The following is a 22152-nucleotide window of genomic DNA, read 5'->3' as shown; positions in this document are numbered from 1 at the left end:
TAAAAGGTAGAGACTCTTTTTACTAATTATAAAGCTTTCCTGGCTCTAAAGTACACTCAGGTAGAACTAGGACAAAAATCTGACTTTCTTCCTATGAATTTAAGTTTGGTGGGATATTTCCAACTGAATAAATCATTAGAATCTTTTTTATTCTTTAAGAGCATTTAAAAGAAAATCCACAGAGTCTCTCTTGAAGGTGATTTACCTTGATGGAGAATGGCAGTCTATTTTCTTTGAAAGCATAAAAGTTAAAAACAAGTTGCTGTCCTCCTTTGGTAAGTGCGGCCAGGTTTCCATAACAATCAACATAAATAGGCTTTCCTTCCAGAACCTTTTGGAGTAAAAGAAATACATAATTTAATGGTAAATGGAAAGAATTCTGAGATTTTAAGTCATATAACCTTAAAAGACCGACATGTTTCTATGTCACGTTTGTCTTGTAATTGGGAAATTACTTCTGGTGGTGCTATTTGCCACAAAAATAACTCTATCGGTTCACAATTAGTAACTGCGATTGGAAACGGCAACATGGACATGTACAAGACAGAATTATAGATTTATTTCTATTCTACCAAATATAAATCTAGATTTATTTCTATTCTACCAACTTTAAACGTATTTGAGAAAGTGCCTGATATCAACCACTTACCCATAGAGTTTGAAAGTTTTTTTTGACTCTTAGATACTTATCCAGTGATTGAAAAAGGAAAATCATGGTGATGTGTCTAGACAGTGAACATGAAAATAACTCAAGTGGCCACAGGAAAATCGCAACCATGACCTAGATTTGTTGGTACTACATTTTAACCAACTAAGATAACCTCGAAGACATTTAAAATCATTTGAGAGTGAATCTGTATCACATTTTAAAACAAAAACTAAACTCAATAATGTATTTGATATTTACAGTACATGCTGTATTAGGACCTCAAAAGAAGACTCAATGTCTGGAGAATGTAACAAAGTGCTGTAACTGTTTACAGCACTTGCTGTAAACAAGGTACCTCAATATCTTTGCTTCTTGCAACTTCCTCAAAATTCTCTTGCTGCTCTAAAGTTTTGTCCACTTTATCATCTGTCATGCAGAAACATCGCAGAGAGGATTCTACAGGATCATTCATTTTGGCAAAAACAACAAACTTGGCCATATATGGAACACATATTAATTCTCTGTACAGTTGTGTGGCTAACCCCACAGTTTCTAAAACTTGATGGCAGTCTGCAAGCCAAAATCTGAGGGAGACAAAAACAAAATATCCAAAGTATAAAAATAAGGAGATGTCAAAGCCAAATCTTAAAGATTCACCATTAAAACAAAGAGTATATAAAGGAACTAAACCAAAACATTAACTTGTTCATTTGAACAAACAGCAAAGATATTTACTCTGTTTATAAAATACAGAAACCCTACTTTTATTATTTGTTATGCTTTTGCTAAGAAAATGCTAAGGATTTTTCTCCTCTTATTTTCTTTTCCATAAAATTCTTTTTCCCCTCTTAACACACACCCACGACAAGCCTTCCTTTCTACTCCTGCTTCAGAGTTTATTACTTCACCTCTGGAAGGAACAAGAATTTTATGGGGGAAAATGGGAGAGAAAGGAAGATCCTATCCGTTTTTATGAATTGCTAAGAAGCAAGTTTACTACCTTATAGGCTCCCTGTGAGAACCGGATAAAATGACATCCAAGTGAATTTAAAATTTCTGAGTTAGGCCCAACTTCACCATCAGCATTTTACAGAACAATCATACTGGTATTAAGCACAACAATTTTTACTTTCCAAAAGGTAATAAAAATAATTCCTAGTACTTTTTGGAATCATTTTATTTCCATACCTGGCAGAAACATTGGTTGTAAAAGAGACACAATCCTTTATAAACGTCAAAGGAGTAGTTCCTGTGATGTCTTCCCACTGAGCAGGCGATGTGCCCCCTGAGAGAACAACACCAGATATGTGACTTTATTATGGGAGATGCTCCTTGTAAAATTTTTAACGTCATCCTGTTCTTTCTGTATAGCCAGTAACTCGCAAAACTTCAGCACTTTCATTAACGACACGTACGAAAGATAGTTCTCCTCTCTCCTCTCCTTTCATACTTTGACCAGCCTATAGTGACCTCCTTGTAAGATAATATTAGGTTAGGGAAAAAATCACCTTTCTGTTTGTCTGGATACTAATGAATGGCTTAAACTTGGGGCACACAAGTTTAAGCCATTCATTTTAAGCCACAATTTACATGTGCAAAGATTTGTTGTTGCAGATAGTATAATTCTTTTATTTTTTATTTATTATTATTATTATTATTATTATTTTGGCAGTATGCGGGCCTCTCACTGCCGTGGCCTCTCCTGTTGTGGAGCACAGGCTCCGGACGCGCAGGCTCAGCGGCCATGGCTCACGGGCCCAGCCGCTCCGCGGCATGTGGGATCCTCCCGGACCAGGGCACGAACCCGCATCCCCTGCATCGGTAGGCGGACTCTCAACCACTGTGCCACCAGGGAAGCCCATTCTTTTATTTTTTAAAGAAGTCAAGAACTATCAGGAAAGTTAAAATGAAAGTCATTTTATACTTCCTGAATCATTTAACTTTCCAGGCTATAAGGGGAACCAGCCATTAAAAATACTCTTCAGAAAAAACAAACAAACAGGAAAACCCATCTTTAAGTTATAAACTCAGGTTAATCAAATGATGAATTAGCTCTGGACTCCGGGTGCTTATCACAAAATGTGTTCACCTAAGTCCTGCATATTTAGTCTATTGGATTACACTTGTGAATAGAGTAGGTGAGAAGAATCATATACTCACTTGGCTCTTCCCTACTCCTGGCGCTCTGTGGGAGCCTCTGTTTCCCCCAAAGACCATGCAATTTCCTATAGCCTAAAGGGTGTTGCTAGGTCTGTTACCTCAGTCACCGAGAGATTACCTAGATGCTCCAGTAGATTCAATAATACCTCAATCACCTTAAAAACGCACTACTATTAACACTAAACTTAATAGGAAAAATGATACCACTGAAAAATGTCATGCTATCAGCATCTTAAAGAAATAATTACAGGGATAATAGAGATGAGGTGATGGACAAGTAAAATGTTTTATTCTTTTTTTTTTTCTACTCTTATAATGTTGGCAGGGATGTTCAAAGGCTTTCCATCTTTGTACAGAATCATTGCGAATGCTAGAGCATTAATAGCAAAAACAGCAACAACTTAACCAAACCTGTAATGCTACAGAGAAGGCGCAGATTGGGTGTGGTGTCTCCCTTGTACCCATTGGAGACACCTTCTCCGGAGGCCGGGGGCACTGGAATGGTCATTGTGATAGGCTTATGGAATTTCCTTCTTCTGGGTTCCACAGTGACAATTGGGCTAAATGTTGCTTTGTTTCCAAGGATCTTTTTCACAGTTTCATCTGGAACAGGCTGAGCCTAGAGACAAGAGAAAGGACCTTAAATGAAAGTGGACATTTTGCTCTTATCAGAAAGTGGACTTTTTAACTGAGGCGAAAAAACCCAAAAACGACCACCAAAAAAATGTCTTTCTTCTGCTATTAACATTCTTGTGTATGCCTTCTGATGGCCACATGTATGGGTTTCTGGTAGTTATATATCTAAGAGCCAAATTGCTATTTGGTACACATATGACCACCATTACGACATAATTGCCAAAATGTTTTCCAAAATGCTCGTTGCGGTACCAGTTTTTATTCTCATCAGCAGATGTGAGTGTCCTAGTTGTTCTTCTACGTATTTGCCAACACTTGGTATTTTCAGTCTTTTTTTATGTTAGATATTTTATTGAGTCAAGTTTAACATTTTAATATGTTTATCAGTATTTGGAAATGGAAGAGAACATAACTTTCCAGAAATTTTGTTATTTTAAAGAAATCTTTTAAAAAATTTTATGGGGCAAAAAAAAATCGTTCTTTTTCATCCTTTCTCACTATTTCAGGAAGGCATAAAGCAAAAACAAAAACAACCTAACACTGGCAGGACCTACAGCTAGAGTATGTTCCCAGTAGAACACAGATGGCATGGGCTTGCATGAAAGAGATAGGATGTCAGATCTCATGGCAGAGAAACCGCTCAGTCTAATCCAAAGGACAACAAATATTGAGTCCAGTATTTTTTTTTTTTTTTTTTTTTTTTGCGGTATGCGGGCCTCTCACTGTTGTGGCCTCTCCCATTGTGGAGCACAGGCTCCGGACGCGCAGGCTCAGCGGCCATGGCTCACGGGCCCAGCCGCTCCGCGGCATGTGGGATCCTCCCGGACCGGGGCACGAACCCGCGTCCCCTGCATCTGCAGGCGGACCCTCAAACACTGCGCCACCAGGGAAGCCCGAGTCCAATATTTTTGAAATCTATGCAGGGCGTTCAGTAAAACGTTACAAAGGCAACTTGTACCCTCAATTTTTATTGAGGTTTCTAGAGTTAAGTAACAAAAAGGCGTACAAGATTTCAAAGGATATCAGTTCTAGTCTAACAATTCTTTTCATTTCTTTGCAATTTGGTAGAATATTCAATGTGGGAGACAGTTGCAGGGAACTTCATACTACTGAAATGTAAGGTGGTATCTTTAGCTCCAAATGTTTACTGAACTTTCAGTTAAACTATTAATTACTATATTAAGTAACAACACAAATTAAGTTATTTCAGGTTATTTTCCTTATTCAATAAGAAAAAAAGTACTGGTTAAGTTCTAACAGAAATGAATAAATGGAAGAAAGACCATTCTTGCCAAGATTTTCAGCCAGCTTTCCAAACCAAAACAAGTTCCAACTGGTTTGGTTAAAACCCAGCATTTATGATTTACTTGAACTAAAATCTGAAAGCTTGCAAGTTTCACTATTATAGATTTTTATGATGTGGCATATTATAAACCAAATCTAATATACTTTGTTTCTTTAATGGTATATGTGCTGTTTGGTGCTTTGTTGCTCCACACACTGAGACCAATAACCTGTGGTTAAAAAAACCCTAAAATATGTCCCTTTTTTCTATAAGCCAGTACGCTAACTTCATACGTAATACTTTTTATTTAAAACAGGTTAATCATTCCCAAAATGGCCCAAATGCTTCGATTCGCAATATATCATAAGGATGAGTCATGACAACAGTTTTCAGAGCAGAACATGCTCACATGCTCTCTCCACGTACCAAGGAGAACAACTTTTTGTGAACATTACCTGGAGGCCCACTCGAATTCTTTTGGTTAAAGCACCCTCTGGGAAAGAAGCTTGGACGAGGGGCACGGTGGTACTGCTCAGAATTCCACCTTCAGGACCAATCTGATTGCTTTCCTGCTTAATCCGTGAAACCACTGCGAAGTACTGGGGGAAATCCTTAGTGATAATCCTGCAGATACGCTTTTTCCCTAACTCTTCTGGGCTATCAAGTTCTGAAAAGAAAAAAGAATGAAAAAGCCATGAGAATAAGCCTATCTACCCAATACCTTGAGACAAACTGATGTGTAATATTGACAGTTAAATTATTTAGATTCAGTAGTATAAACAGTTTTATGATAAAGAGAAAACTATAGTGACCTTAAAATAATACCAAGCTGTGCAAAAATATTATAAAGCTATTCATGCACAGTATTTGTAGAAAAATATTTCTACTGAAGAGGAATAAACATTTTCAAAAACTGGCATTTTACCACATATGGACAAATTTCTACTCTTCGAGAAGGGATACCTTAATTCTGTGCTTCTTTACAATAACCTGCCCTCAAGATGCCCAAAGTAAGAATGAGTCAGAAAAAAGTAAGGCCTCATAAGAAAGTAAGGAAAAAAAAAAAAAAGAAGAAAGTAAGCACTTCAGTATGTGTGAAAGGCTCTAGAACTTTATTTGAAAACCTCTTTAAAATATTTTAAAATTACCCAAATGATTTGTATCATCATCACCAATTTCTGTCTGCTCATCAATGGCCCTCATACATCAAGCTCAACCTATTTACAAGTGGACACATCTTCTTCCCTTCTGTCCACCTGCAGACCTACTTCTTGCCTTGTAGTCCTAACTCTGGTCGATTTATTTTACACTTTGCCCAGTCCTCCAGTCCAATAGCTTTGACTGACTGACTTTACACTTCACATCCAAAGGTCAAAGTCCCGTTGATTCTGTCTTGGAAAGGGCTTGCTCTCCTGCCACCCCTCGTTCAGACGCCGTTTCGACTTGCGTAGATTACCGGCACCACCGCTTAGCCTGTCTCCCTGTCACTCGCCTCCCCTTTGCTCCAGTCTACCTCCCGTGGTGCAGCCAGATGGGTTTCTTTCAAAAGCCCAGCTTTATGCAGAATTCTGGTAGGTTTAATTGAAATAAACCATTAAAAAAAATCGTATGCAATAATATTTGAGAGTAACCAAGAGTATTTTGGAAAAGTAGATTTGTGAGGGGGAATTTATAAGATTTGAAAACTTAACCTATAAGTATCACAATAGAACAGATATAGAGAGAAATATAAGAATATAAGAAATAGATAATAATAGACAAATAGGTCAGGGGGACAAAAACAGAGAATCAAGAAATAGATTCAACTTTATCAGGACTTCTCTGGTGGCGCAGTGGTTAAGAATCCGCCTGCCAGTGCAGGGGACGTGGGTTCAAACCCTGGTCTTGGAAGTACCCACTTAGTTGCTTAGCAAAGCAACTAAGCCCGTGCGTCACAACTGCTGAGCCTGCGCTCTAGAGCCTGCGAGCCACAACTACTGAAGCCCGTGCGCCTAGAGCCCGTGCTCCGCAACGAGAAGCAAGTGCACTGCAATGAAGAGTAGCCCCTGCTCACCGCAACTAGAGAAACGCCCACGAAGACCCAACGTGCCCAAAATAAATAATTTTTTAAAAAGAAATTCAACTTTATATATGTGTATACATAAACACATATACATATATATAGTATATGTGTCAGTCATATATATGTACTTTTATATATATATTATGTATTTAGTATATTTAAATCAAAGTCATATTTAAACTTCAGTTCAGTGGGGGAAAGATAGTTTATTTAAAGGACAGTGTTAACATAATCAAACATCTATGTGGAAGAACAACGCTAAATCACTATATATCTTATCATATATTAATACAAATTCCAGCTGGACAAGAGACTTAACTACTTAAAAAATTAAAATATTATCAAAAAAAATCAAGAGAATACCTTTTAGCCTTCAATAGGAGAAACTTTCCTACTCAAAACTGGATACCCAGAGGCCTAAAAGTCAGTTCTGACTATATAAAAATGTAAAGCTTTCTATGACAAGAATAATAAACTTGAATGACAAAAGGTAGACTGGGAAAGGTAATAGCCACACGTGACAAATGAAGAACTAATATGCTCAATATCAACGGCAGCTACAAGTTGATAAGATGACAGAGAAGCCAACGGAAACTAGCAAAATGTTATAAACAGGCGATTCACAGAAAACGGCCAATAAACTTTATGTTACAATATTCAAACTCGGTAATTTACGTGGAAATACCAATTCCAACAAGATACAATCTCCTGCTACAAACAAGATACAATCTCCTGCTACAGAGAAAACGGGGGGGGGGGGAAAACAGATGCTTTTAGTCATTGCTGGTGGGTGTGAATGGCAATAATCTTTTGACAGTGTAACTGGGCATCTTCTACTCAAAATGAAAACGCATCTACCCTTGGACCCAGCAATCCCATTCTCTGACGTCTTTCTTACAAAAGCACAGGCAAAGCGGCATTGCTTGTAATGACTAAAGCTTGAAAGAGCTGCGTGCCCATCAGTAAGGGCTTGGTTAGATAGGTCACGGTTCATTCACACTCGCAGCACTCCTGCAACGAGTGACGAGGAGGATTCAGATTCGTCCATTTACCAAATATTTACTGAGGACCCACTATGTGCAGGCACTCGTCTAGTCACCAGGGATACAGCAGAGAGCAAACTAAAGTCACCGCTTACAGGGAGATTACATTCTAATGGGGGGAAGGGGGGAAGGGCACACACCACTGAGCACATAGGAAGAAAAAAAAATCAAGGGGAGGAAATAGAATGTGATGGGGGGGTGGGGGTGGGGGTGGGGAGGGTCAGGAAACACCTCTCTGAGGAGGTGACAGGAAAGGTGAGCTCGGAGGGAGGGAGGGAGCCAGGCAGGTAGTGGTTGACACGTATAAAGTCAGGAAGGAAGCAGCAGGCAGAGCAACGTGCACAGTGTGATCCTTTTTAGAGGAAAAGTGTAATCTGTATGTTTATATATATATATTTTTAAATTTATTTATTTTAGGCTGCGTTGGGTCTTCGTTGCTGCGCACGGGCTTTCTCTAGTTGCGGCAAGCGGGGGCTACTCTTCGTTGCGGTGCGCGGGCTTCTCATCCTTTTTAGAGGAAAAGTGTAATCTGTATGTTTGTGTATATATATATTTTAATTTATTTATTTAATTTATTTTAGGCTGTGTTGGGTCTTCGTTGCTGCGCACGGGCTTTCTCTAATTGCGGCAAGCGGGGGCTACTCTTTGTTGCAGTGCGCAGGCTTCTCATTGTGGTGGCTTCTCTTGTTGTGGAGCACGGGCTCTAGGCACTCAGGCTTCAGTAGTTGTGGCACGCGGGCTCAGTAGTTGTGGCACGCGGGCTCAGTAGTTGTGGCTCGTGGGCTCAGTAGTTGTGGCACGCAGGCTCTAGAGTGCAGGCTCAGTAGTTGTGGCACACAGGCTTAGTTGCTCCGCGGCATGTGGGATCTTCCAGGACCAGGGCTCGAACTCGTGTCCCCAGCATTGGCAGGTGGATTCTTAACCACTGCACCACCAGGGAAGTCCCTGTTTGTATGTTTTTATAAGAGAAATTTGCAGAAGAAACCTTCTACGCTATTAACACTGAGAACTGGAGTTGGAGGTGAGAATAGGGTGGGAAATAATATAGCATTACCTTTGGGTTTATGTAGCTGGGGTGGTTTTAGTTGCTACAAAACAAAGGGGAGATTTCCACACTTCAAGGAGAGGTGTTGGTTTTACTTTTGTTGTTTGCTACTCACAGAAGCCTCTTTTCATTCCTCTGATACCTACAGCACATGCCTACCGTCCCTCCACTACGAACACGTTTGCCGCCTCTGTTAGACACAGGGCTGAGATAGCGGCATATTCCACACAGAAATGTGCAGAATGGTAAAATGGATGGTTAGCTAATTGGATCAGAGACATCTTCTCATTTTACAGATTAACCACCACCAAATTAATTGTCAACTAGGAGAGAAATAGGGTTCACCCCAGATCAAATATGGAACTGGAATCTTGGTCCTTTTTGTTTTCTAACCATCTCCTTCCCCCCTGCTCTGTCAAAACCTAAATACTGAGTCTCTAGTGAAGGAAAAGAAAACAAAGGTAAAGAATTAAAAAAAAAAACAAAAAAGCTAGTATAGAAAAACAGGAAGAAATCAAAGTTTGCTCAGGAAAATATTCTGGGGAAGTTTTCACCTATTCACCAATTGATAAAGAATAAAAGTTTTCCATACAGAGCAGGTATATTTCCTTTCCCATGATTTGGCTTATTTTTAAAAGTCTGGGGCTTCCCTGGTGGCGCAGTCGTTGAGAATCTGCCTGCCAGTGCAGGGGACACGGGTTCGAGCCCTGGTCTGGGAAGATCCCACATGCCGCGGAGCAACTAGGCCCGTGAGCCACAACTACTGAGCCTGCGCGTCTGGAGCCTGTGCTCCGCAACAAGAGAGGCCGCGACAGTGAGAGGCCCGTGCACCGCGATGAAGAGTGGCCCCCGCTCGCCACAACTAGAGAAAGCCCTTGCACAGAAACGAAGACCCAACACAGCCAAAAATAAATAAATAAAATTTAAAATGTAGTGTCAAATCAGTTTATTAAAAAAAAAAAAAGTCTGAATTTCCGGAGTTCATAACTCATGCTGCAACTGAAAAAGTTCTGATAATTTGTTTAAACTGCTGTGCAACTCATCACCATCAGCTAAGTAGATACTTTTTTAATTTCAGCTGCAAACCTGTGATTATGTTCTCCTTTAGAAAAGACTTAGGACTCCACACAGTGCAAGCAGTTTACATGGACTCTGCCATGAAATTATACCCTTCAACCAAGACAGATTTCCTAACTCTGCCTGTAACAAGCGTGTATCCTGTGAGTATTAAGTTTACTCAAGATTATTCTGGACGTACCGGTGGGAGTGAGGCATCTTTCGGAGGAATTGTGATAATGTGGACTTCTCAGCTGCTTGTGTGTGTGTTTGGGTGTGTGCACATACATCTGTGCGGAGTTAAGGTAGAGACAGATGTCTCACCCCTGGAAACTAACAGCAGTGGATTGGGAAGAACTACAGTTGGCGTAGTAGAGGTCGCTTGGCCACACTTATGCCGTCTTACCTTGGATGAAGCATTAAGGCCACCCCAAACAGAAGGTGAGGGGGTACCCCTCAGATGCAGCAGATGAGTGGTAAATGGAGAAGCTCAGATTTCTAAGTCCACACTGAATTTCTGACGTCTTTCAGGATTTGCCAGTGACTCAGGGACCCTCTGTGTTGTACTCTATTTTGAAGCTTTTAGCAATTCCTCTGTCACCATTAAAACTTGCATAATTATTGACCTTCAATGTGTATTTTAACGGGTACTTTAAAGATAAGGCTTAACCTAGTGGAATAACTAACGTGTGGATATCAGGCATTGGCGTCTCCATGCCCCATTTTTTAAGTAGAATCATACACCTTCTTGAATTACTCATATTCCCAGGCCTCTGCATGATGAAATGCAGAAAAGATATCTTCCCTTAACCAGATTACATTCTGTATATATGTCTACTTAAAATATTTTTAACTTTTTTCCTCTGAGAATAAAAGTTAATAGAAGTATAAAAATACTAATACTAAATATTGGTTTATAATCTTTTCAAGAGCTACAGTTGAAGGCTGGGCCATTACACTCTAGGATATCTGCACAAATAAGAAAGTAAATGATGTGGATAAGTAGGTAAATGTGAGGAGGGAAGAGGAAGAGGTGAAACCAGTAAAGTCACTACAGGATGCTTACGGCCTGGACGCCTACCACAAGATTTTATTGGCTATCGTAGGACAGAGGTTAGATAAATTATGATATATTCATACTATGGTATACTGTGCTATATTGCTATTTGTAAACTAAAAAGGCGTATCAAAAAAAGTCAGATTTCCAGGCAAATAGGAATGAAGTTTGATCATGTAAAAACGAACAACGCCACTGTTCTGTCCAGGACTGAATTTAATCGGAGTTTAAAATGGTCTATTACTTAGACCAGAGAAGCAGGAAGATATTACCAAGAATCTTTGCTTTGTTCCCACCCTTTACATACAGAGATAAACTCAACCAAGTAATGCGCACCACAAACATGGTGCCTGGATCATATTCCTGCCCACAGAGAACCTAGCTCCCAGAGGAGTGTGCCCCAGACTGGCCAGATCAGAAGCAACACCGGTGCTACCTATTAAAAGCAGAGATTCCTAGCCTTCTCTCATGGAGATTCTGAGTTGGTAGGCCAGGGGTGGAACCTGAAATTTCCATACTCAACTCAGGTGACTTTATGACTTGACACATTTGAGAAGCGAGGTCTTAGTAGACTCTCACCCTGTATCTGTCCTTAAAAATCCAGAACCCAAATTATTAAAAATATGACAACAGGATCCCATGAAAAACAACTCAAGGATGTTTCAATATGAGAAGAGGAGCTTATGGGGCAACAATAAATATCTACTAGTTTAAAATAGTTTTATTTCTAAAAGGATATACTAAACCACTCCATAGCTATAGAATTAAAGGAGGCAAGGGCATAAAAAAATATTAAGAGCTTTTTACCTTTCAGGGTGATTCATAGTGCGTAGACTATGAAAGAACCCTGGATCCCTCTCTCTTTCTCTCTTTTTAATTTGTTACTAGCAAAGTTTCCTCTCTCTCTCTCTCTCTCTCTCTCTCTCACACACACACACACACACACACACACACACACACACACACACATCACAGGGAAAAGAGAGAGGTGAGTTCTGAAATAGGTTTGGCCAGGAAGAAGGTTAAAATTTACACTTACTGCATGTCTACTTTGTGGCGGGTCAATTACTATTTTGCCCACATAGCATTTTGGTAAAGTAAGTGTCTGAAATTCAGAGACGTTAAGTGACTTACCCAAATTGACTTAGCTGGTCTGCTTTAGAGCTGAGATTAGAACCTAAGACCAGGCTGGGGGAACGGATGAAATCACACAGACATGGACTCCAACCACCGTTTAACACAGTGTCTTTGCAGACTACCTGGCATGTGTGTAGTGGTTGATAAACGGATGAGTAATGGATGGATGTGCAAACACCCTGGTCCAAAAGGTGACATGACTTCGTATTGGCCCCACTCCAGGAGCACAAAGCTCTCATGATAGTGGCGCTTTCTGCTGCATAAGAAATGGAAGCTGATGTTCTGCAGCATTCTTGCCTCGCTGATGAATGATAAATGTCTTAAGTACCTTGTAACTCCTTTAGTTTATTTGTAAAAGCTGGGACAGCATTCTCTGTAACAGATTTTGCAACAGAGCAAGAAGGATCATAAAATGCTTTGCAAATATGAATGGGTGTGAAGGTCATAATACAATGAATCCTAAATAACAGGATTGAAATCATGTTCCCACAAAATGAGTTTTTCTTAAAAGCATTCAAATGATCACAGTGATTAGTTCTGCCTCACTCTTACATGCACTAAATGTCTTGATAACATGGTCCAATGGGGCCATGACTCTCTTTCCTGTATGGAATTTGTTTTCTGAAGGCTGTTTGTGATCTGGTCAGGTTTGAGTGTGAACAGTCTATAGAAGGAATACAACCTCGAGTTTTCACAAAGGATGATTTCTTTTTTTTTTTTTTTTTTTTTTTTGCGGTACACGGGCCTCTCACTGTTGTGGCCTCTCCCGTTGCGGAGCACAGGCTCCGGACGCACAGGCTCAGCGGCCATGGCTCACGGGCCCAGCTGCTCCGCGGCATGTGGGATCTTTCCGGACGGGGGCATGAACCTGTGTCCCCTGCATCGGCAGGCGGACTCTCAACCACTGAGCCACCAGGGAAGCCCAGGATGATTTCTTTATCTAGGGTTTCATTTCTGGTCATGTGAATGTTCTCTCAGCTTGCTCTTCTACAAATGGAGTATTTGATACTGAGCGGTGGGAAAAAACGGGAGTCTTAGAATGTCAGAATTCAAAACGGCATGCTAGCTAGTATGGGTCTGTGGAAAGTCTTTGTAGACAGGTACCTTCGGTTCAAATCCAGTTCTCAAACCAGTGAGCTTGGATCTTGGAGGAGTTCCTTAACGCTGAGCCCTAGGTAACTTGTTTATAAGATCAGGATAAGAAAAGTTACCTCTGGGGTGGATATGACAAATAAATGATACAAATCCGCCAGCACAGATCTGTTGACATAATAATTTAGATTACGTATTCTTTCCAAGGTCATACAACCTTGGAGATAGAGGAGAGCCATAGAGCCAGTCTGTGGCAGATCTAAGGTTGGAGTGTTTTTTTTTTTTTTTTTAAATCACACTGTCTCTGTTTTGCATCTCTACAAGTATATAAATCGGAACTGCTATCATTTTAATTTCATTCAGTTTTTAAGGGAAAATATCACCAATCATAGAAAATTAAGTAGCAGATAAATTGGGGGAAATGAAGGCAATAAAAGATAAATTTATAATATTTAACTCTGGCTGTAGAATATGTGGAACAATAGAACAGTTGTAATATATTCACTGAAATATTTCAGAAAATTATAGACCTTCATTTCTTTGGAATTAAAGTTCAGCTCCACCTAAAATGCAACTTTTGGAACAAGCCCACCCTTGGATGTTACAGGAAAAAACCCTCAAATGATATACTTGACCCTTCTTCCTCAACATAAACACAGCAGGAAACTTTTCAATTTTTACTTTGAAATAATTAGATTCATGGAAAGTTGCAAAGACAGTACAGAAAGGTCCCATCATTTTAGTAATTTAACTCATATTCTTATTGAATTCTGGCATCTGCTATATGTGTGTCTGGATCAGCATTATTTTACATCTTTAACTACCCAAGGTAGGGACCTTCTTTGTTATTCAGATTTGCACAAATAACTGAGTGCTAATGATGCAGAATGTCTGGAAACAATGATATACCTGTTTGTTTTCCCCTCCAGTTTTTGCAATCCGTATAATTGCTGGCAATCATATATCTTAAAGTTATTTTTAGAAAACTAATTCCTAATCATTATGTGCCCTTCTCCGGCTTCCCAGACCTCCTCTCCCCATTTGTTTGTGGCATCTGTTCTTTTAGAAAGTTGCTTCCTGTCTTGGGTATGGGTCACTGAATTACTGAGGAAATGTATTGTCAAGAGTGGCAGCACATGCCGGGATACAACTCATTCATTTCTTCATTTCTTCAACAAATTATGACGAAGTGACAACACTGCTAAGGGCTGTTATATTCATTGGGCATAATGACTGTCACCAGTCAGAGCCATTCCTTGCCCTCATGGACTTTACAGTCCACTAAGGAAGAGAGCAAAGTTCAAAACTGCTTGTTACAGAAGAAGACAGGCCAGGTGCGACAGAAGTATTTACCAAGTGTATCTAACTTAGACTGGGGTTTAGGGAAGGCTTCCTGGAAACAGAGAGGTGAGAAGAGGGTGTGTCTGGCCATGCTGGAATAATCATTCTAAGGTTTTCCTCCATGATTGCAGAAGCCTTGTATTCTTTGCATCTGCTTCTCCCTGTTATTCTCCAGAAAAATGTTCTTCCACATCTGCTTACTGCAATTAGCCCCCTTACAAACTTTCTTCAACCCTTCGTTTAACCATCGGTACTATATCCAGACAAGAAACAATTTATATAATCCTATCTTCAAAATCCGGATCGTATATAATGTCTTAAAGCTAAACACCATCAATCCGTAACCCGGCCTATGCAGCAAACACAGAAGCGCACTGAGCTCTAAGGGGCCTAGACCTGCCGTGTCTGGCACATCGGCCTCTATTCACATCGACACTAAAGGTGACGGAAGCTAACACCCGGTCTCTCAGACCCCTTCACTGTCCCTGGAGCGCACAGAGCCCCACTCTGTGTGACACATGGGACAGGGTGTCTCATGTCATTTTTTGACCCACTAATGTTTCATAAAGACATGTAATTGCAAGAAGTACATTACACAGACATATATAAAACCTGGCATTATTAATGTTCATCTGCTTTGGTCCCATTTTCATTTCCTGACTAGTAGGGGTGAGGGAACTGTTCTGGCCCAGTTATGCACCAGGTGGGCATCGCTGAATCCACTTAAAAGTAAGTTTTCTGGCAGTGGACTGAAAGCAGATTAGCATCTTGTTATGGTTTAATTAATAGTTTGGGGCTTTTTCGCTTCTTCTATTTTTTTCTTACACCCCAACCACAGTCCTGATTTGGTTAAGTTCAATTTTTCCTTTTTCCTCCAGAATTTTTCAAAATTGTTAATCGATTTCCCCAACAGATGGTGCTGTGTACAACGTGAAACTACATAATTCACTTTTCAGTGCTCAACTACTTCTCTAAGCAGTTCTTAAGATCTCAAAGGAGGAAGGATTCTTCTACTAGTAAATAGCATATTCTTTTCCATGATGGCTTATCATAGGATATTGAATATGGTTCCATGTGCTATACAGTAGGACCTCATTGTTTATCTGTTCTATGTATAGTAGTTTGTATCTGCTAATCCCAAACTCCCAATCCAACCCTCCCCCGCCCCCGGCAGGCACAATTTTAAACACGTTGAACTGAACTTTGTGAGTTTAACTCAAGTAAGGTTTTAATTAAACTTACAAAGTGGATTCAATTTGGTGCATTTTAAAGATGATGTTTTTGTGGGGAGCAGAATGAGTATTTTTTTGTTTTGCGATATCTTTCTCTCCTGAGAAAACACGGACGAACAAGTGCTAGAACAAGATCTATGTCTGCTGCCAAAGAGAAAAGTTGCTCCTGCCACATGATACCTCAGTGGTAACAACAGGTTCTTCACACCCAGACCAACTGTCCTCTGTGTCATTCTAGCCTGTTATTTCAATAGAGCTGCTCTAACACACCTGCTTCATTAGCATAACCACTGATGCCTTTATCTCTGAGGTTGCTAGTGCCACAAATAACTCTTGATTCCACCCTATTCTGCAATGACAGTTTTTCCTGAATACATGCCATGTCCTTTGGAGTCATACAAGAACTAGGAGGGTACCTTGATTCATAATGGAAAATTTAAGTAGCAGCTGACATTCTTGTCACCTTTTGTTCCACACAAAGCACTTTCATAGGCATCCTTCATTTGAGAAGATACAGAGGCAAGGGAGTATTGTAGAAAAAAGACTAGATTTGGAGTCAGAAGTCTAGATTTTGGAAGTCTAGATCTGTCTGCTTACTATTTCCTGACTGGGTGGTAGTCATGGGGTAATCATCGTCAACTGTGACCAGGGATTCCACTAGCCCTGGAGGTGTCCTCGTGGGATCTGGAAAAGCGTCCATGTGGAGTGGACACAGCCCTGTAGGCAACTAGAGAGTCGCTCTGAAAACATTAGATAAAGGTGCCCCTTTGTCCTGAAGGCCAGTGTCAGAGCAGATGGCTTGGAAAGTGGAAGAGGCAAGATGTCTGCCCCCCTCGCTCTCCTGCACAGCTGTACATGGCAGCCGTGGCTATGGCTAACTTTGAGAGTGGTTCTCATGTGTCAGACATCATGCTGAGAAATTCATACATATTAGCTCATCTATTTCCCATTAGTTCTCTATGAGCTTAGAGAGATCAAGGGCTTTCTTGGAGTCGCACAGCTAGTAAGCCGTGGAGCCAGGATGGGAATTCCAGTCTGTGTGACATCCACAGGTCGTGATCCTCACGACCACACCACGTTGGGCAAACTATCCTCCTCCTTGGACTTGTCTTTCCCTGGAGTTACAATTTGTTTTTTTGTTTGTTTGTTTTTGGCGGTACGCGGGCCTCTCACTGCTGTGGCCTCTCCCGCTGCGGAGCACAGGCTCCGGACGCGCAGGCTCAGCGGCCATGGCTCACGGGCCCAGCCGCTCCGTGGCATGTGGGATCTTCCCGGAGCGGGGCGCGAACCCGTGTCCTCTGCATCGGCAGGCGGACTCTTAACCACTGCGCCACCAGGGAAGCCCTGGAGTTACAATTTGATTGTGCACATGGAAAGGCTTTGCAAGTTTTAAAATACTATAGAACCATAGTCTAATCTTTACGATTGTGTTGTTCAGTAAAAAAATCACTGATCAAAATACTGGCTAAGATGCTTTCTAAACACTTGGGTTTTAAGATTTTCAGAGAAGACGGTACAACAGGACTAGTTATGAAAGTAGAATACAGATTACTTATAAAGTAACACATTGAGTTCATTTATGGAAAAGAGGGTTAAAATGAGACATTTATAATAAGACAGGTATTATCAAGGGTCACTTGCCATAGATGGCAGATAAGGCTTAATTGTTATGAACTGGGTAAACCGATAGGGTAAATAAAATAATAGTAGAATGATTTATTTCTCTTTTTCTTTAAGGAAGTCTTGAGTGATCTGGTCACTGGCTTATTTATGTACTATTTTTATCTTGCTAATTAACAGCTATCCAGGGGCACAGAGTGGTGAGGGTAGAAATAACATGAAACCTCCTAAACCATGCTTCTGCTTCTCTCCCCACAAGAAGTTTGACTAGTTGGACCTTGAAGGAAAAAGAAGCGTTGGATTTTTAGAGACAGATTGATTTTTATTTTTGCCTGTCTGCTTTTAGAGGAGGGATGTTCCAATAAGAGCTAAGTTTCTCTGGGGACAGGACAAGAGTGGTGGTTAGTGGTGCTTGAGCTTGGCGTGAAATCTGATTAACTGAGCTTCAGTTATAAAATGTGTGTCTTGATTCCTTCATTATCATTGCTTTTATAGGTTTAATATATGAAGAAAACCATGGTGCCTTGAAAATTTAGTCCTCAGTTTTCCTTTTGTGGCCTCCAGTGCTTGATTCTTTAAACTTGGAAGTATTTGCATTTCCTTTTAATTGTCTAAAATGGAACCAAACTTTATCTGGTCTTAAAAAATGCAGCAAAGAAACTCTATCCACTATTTCCAAGATAACATGTAGAATCCAGGATAGGGCTATATCATCATTTCTTTAAAACATCGGACAGATGCCCCTAGTGTGGCAGTGTCTGGGGCATCATTTGTCTAAGCAAAGATAGGACTAACTTCCTATTTGAAAATTGGCTTATTAAAAACAAAATGAAAGAAAAAAACCCCAAAAAACAAAAAAAAAAAAACCCCAAAATAAAGACATGTCAGTATGAAATCATGGAAATCCATTCCATAAATAAACCTTAAAATTAAAAAAAAATCTGCCTGTGCCTGATACTATAATCTGTGCTCAAAAATGAAGAACATATTATTAGAATGCAGTGTTTTTGTCAGAACTGCGGTGTCTAATGAGGTGGCCACTGGCCACAGGTGACTATTTGAAATTAATTATACAAAATTAAAAATCACCTTCCTCGCTTGCACTAGTCACATTTCAAGTGCTCAAGAGTCTCCGGTGACTAGTGATGGCTGTTGGACCACACAGGTATGGAATATTTCCATCACCATAGAAAGTGCTATTGGACAACACTCTCTTAGAATATTCAGTATTCTTCCTAAAACATTAATGAAGTCTGGGGGAGAAGAAACAGACTAACAAGAGCTTTCTTCCAGACAGCTATATATTATTTTTTTAATTTGAATTTTATTTTATTCATTTATTTTTATGCAGCAGGTTCTTATTAGTTATCTATTTTGTACATATTAGTGTATATATGTCAATCCCAATCTCCCAGTTCATCCCCCCACCCCCCCCCCCAGAGCTATATATTATCATGAGGTTCCTCCTTCTGCCTACTCTCCAGGATTGGGTGAGTGTCCGAATCAGCACTGTGCCCGATACTGGTGACGCAAAAGCGATTAAGACACGTACTCTGCCCTCAGCTACTTACAATATCAAGGTAGCTATTGGTTAAAAATAAAAAAGAAATCCTTGTGGAGAGGATGCTGCATTAAAAAACTAGTAATCTACAATAGTATTTAAGAAATACTGGATACATGAAAATATCTTTATACCTTATTTTCCTTAAAACAGGAAAAAAAAAACCTATCCTCTGGAAAACCCATTTATCTTATTCTCTCTATTTTTTATTCTCAATCATCCATATTCTTTTACTCTTTTCAAAATGCGAATTCAGTTCTTTCCCTTAGGATTTATTCATTTTACAACTTTTGATTATGTTTTCTTATAAATTTCCTTATAAAAAACTATATTTCATGCTTTATAATAAAGTAAGGTAATAACAATTAGAAATCTAAATTGCCAGTGAAAGTTCCCATCCATCAGAAATTATCTGAAGTTCTGGATGGTACGGGATATACATGTCAGTATTATGTATAAACATTTAATGTATACTCATTACATGTATAACATTTAAAATGACTCTTCTGGATCTTGAAATCTAGAGGTTTGTAGGAATTTTCTTCTCTAGGTTTATTTTCTTCTCCACAGGACACATATTTCTAAAGTAAGTGGGATAGTTAAAAGTTTTTGAGAACAGGTAGAACGAGATTTCAGCCCCTGTGCTGCTACTGAGTTGGGGGTAACCTTTTGACTTGTTTGAACTTCAGTTCCCCCATCTATAAAGTGGGATTAAAACTACCTACTTTGCAGTACTATGCTTTCATTTTAAATTTCCATACATAGAGGCATTTATCAGTGCCTCACGAATGCTAGACTCTCAGCAATGATTAGGTTCCCCCTACCCTGCTGTAAAGACATCTTTAAATCCTTGGTTGGCTGTGATTCGCTGTGTCTTATACAATACCTTTGGCATGACAGTTTTTTCTATGGAATGAATATAATAGTGGATATTTATCAAGGGCTTAATTTGTAACAAGGGCTGTCTCTGAAAAGCGCCTCACATAATGACTTTATTTCTTCTCAACAGCAACCCTATGAAGTGAGGAAGGTAATCTCCATGTTATAGAAGTAACAGAGGCTCACGGGGATCCAAGAGCTTGTCCGAGGTCGTCCCTCAAACACCCTCGAGTCTGTCTAGCTCCTTTGTCCACACTTCACAACCAGTAGAGACTATGCTAGATGCATTCCAAAAGCTAGTGAGCTAAATGCTAAGAGAGTGAATTTTATGGTATGTGAATAATTTCTCCAGTAAAGCTGTTATATAAAACAGTTGCTGGGCTTCCCTGGTGGCGCAGTGGTTGAGAGTCCGCCTGCCGATGCAGGGGACATGGGTTCGAGCCCTGGTCTGGGAAGATCCCACATGCCGCGGAGCAACTGGGCCCGTGAGCCACAATTACTGAGCCTGCGCCGAGCCTGTGCTCCGCAACAAGAGAGGCCGCGATAGTGAGAGGCCCGCGCACCGCGCACCGCGATGAAGAGTGGCCCCCGCTTGCCACAACTAGAGAAAGCCCTCGCACAGAAACAAAGACCCAACACAGCCATAAATAAATAAATAAAATAAAAACAAAAACAAAAAACAGTTGCTGGATTTGTAGTGATTAGCAAGTCAGTATAAAGATTAGCTTTATTTTATGATGAGCTCGCTCTCTCTCTCTTTTTTTTTTTTACATTTTTAAAGGAAAACGCTGCACCACGTACCCACTCTCAAAACAAGTCTATTCCCAATATCTACCAAGAAAAACAGCTACGACTCTAAGGGTCAGACAGCCTGAAGAAGGTGTGTATGAGAGAGTGACATGCTCGCTATAGGCCAGTCTTACCAGGTCAAAGAATAAGACACTGGAAGCACCACAGACTCCCCAATCATTAGCCTGAAACCTATTTTTTAAAAAAACTGATTAGAACCCAGGAGAAATTAAAAATCCATAAGAATACTGAAATAATCTGCGAGAAGACTGAGATAAAAGAAGGGGCACGAAAATAATGATTCCAAAAATAAGAAGTGAACATATTTTCTTAAAAATGCTCTGCATGCTTTGCATACCTTGCATTATTATTTCACTCCCTCCTTACACATTTTTGACTTAGAAAACTTTCTTAAGCTTTGGAAAGATTGATACAGTTGATTTAAGACAGAGAAATATCAGAAGGTTTATACATTAATATGGGGGGGCGGAGTTTGTTAGATTAAATGGAACTTCATGCCTTAGACGCAGAAAACAGTAAATGCTGAGGAACCCGATTCCCAGTTTAAAATACAAACGTGTGAAATTCAAGCACTGTTTCCTTTAGTCTAGCCATCCCTTTGATTTCTTCCTGCAGACATTCAGAGAAACAGGGAGTCACTGTAATTACCTTCATCCATGCCATTAAGTAATTCGGTTAAATCTTCACTTTTACTGTCAAATTGATGCTCCTTCCACGTTTCACCATTTTCACTTCGAAGAACAATGAGTTCTCTCTCTTTTCCTCTCATAGACCCAAAGTGAGGGATTTCCACTATGACAGGGCTGGAAAAAAAAAGCCACATTATTTTGGTATCAAAGGAAATAGGTTTATAGTTTCATACTTTTAAAAGTGTTTCATTGACAGTATTCATTTGAAAATCAGAGGTGCCACTAAGGTTGGGAATGATTTCAAAGCTGCAGAATCATTTGCTAATGAAATAATATATTAGAAACCTGAAAACATGCCATCATTCATTCATTCACAAACAATTCTTGGGGGCCTATCATATGTTAGGCATTTGATTGAATAGGGGGAAAATATTCAGCACACATAAGTAATCGAGGAATTGAAAGTTATTAAAATAGACCATAAGAAAGAAAGTTGGTCCATTTTTTAAAACACAATAGTGTATTGTATTATACAAAATGCTCATGATTTAAAAGGACACAGTCGTTTCTTTAAAAAAGAAATTCTGTAAATTGCCTATTTTGAAAGATTACTGACTTTTTTTCCCTTAGCAAGAAAACAATCTAACAATCCACTCCTTCCAACGGTCAGTTTTCCTAACTTTCATGGCCTGTATAGTCAAGACATTACTTTGATTTTTACGTCGTGAAATGGGCAGCGTAATTTCCTAGCTCTCGTAGGACTGCATAGGAATTAGACTTTCTGAAAAAGCATTACTGGTTTGAAACGTCATATAATGATCTAGTAATTTTTGACAGTGTCCTTTTGCAAAAGAAGGC

The 22152-nt window shown here is 39.8% G+C and overlaps 1 protein-coding gene across 3 annotated transcripts in view; it reads right to left on the bottom strand.

Annotated features, from left to right (window-relative positions):
- The window catches only part of ANK3 (ankyrin 3), a 331394-nt gene that overhangs the window by 53452 nt on the left and 255790 nt on the right, over nt 1–22152 (bottom strand). For all 3 annotated transcript variants that reach the window (XM_019935870.3, XM_019935867.3, XM_073793568.1), the window contains 6 exons: nt 21314–21468; nt 5186–5397; nt 3221–3428; nt 1838–1934; nt 1005–1233; nt 206–331 (listed from right to left, as the gene is read on the bottom strand). In XM_019935870.3, coding sequence (XP_019791429.2) covers nt 206–331; nt 1005–1233; nt 1838–1934; nt 3221–3428; nt 5186–5397; nt 21314–21468 — 1027 coding nt within the window. The remainder of the gene's footprint in view (nt 1–205; nt 332–1004; nt 1234–1837; nt 1935–3220; nt 3429–5185; nt 5398–21313; nt 21469–22152) is intronic.

Source organism: Tursiops truncatus, chromosome 16 (assembly GCF_011762595.2).
Source record: "Tursiops truncatus isolate mTurTru1 chromosome 16, mTurTru1.mat.Y, whole genome shotgun sequence".
NCBI classification, from domain to species: Eukaryota; Metazoa; Chordata; class Mammalia; order Artiodactyla; family Delphinidae; genus Tursiops; species Tursiops truncatus.
Note: the sequence above shows the minus strand (reverse complement) of the source record. Positions and strands in the feature narration are given on the sequence as shown.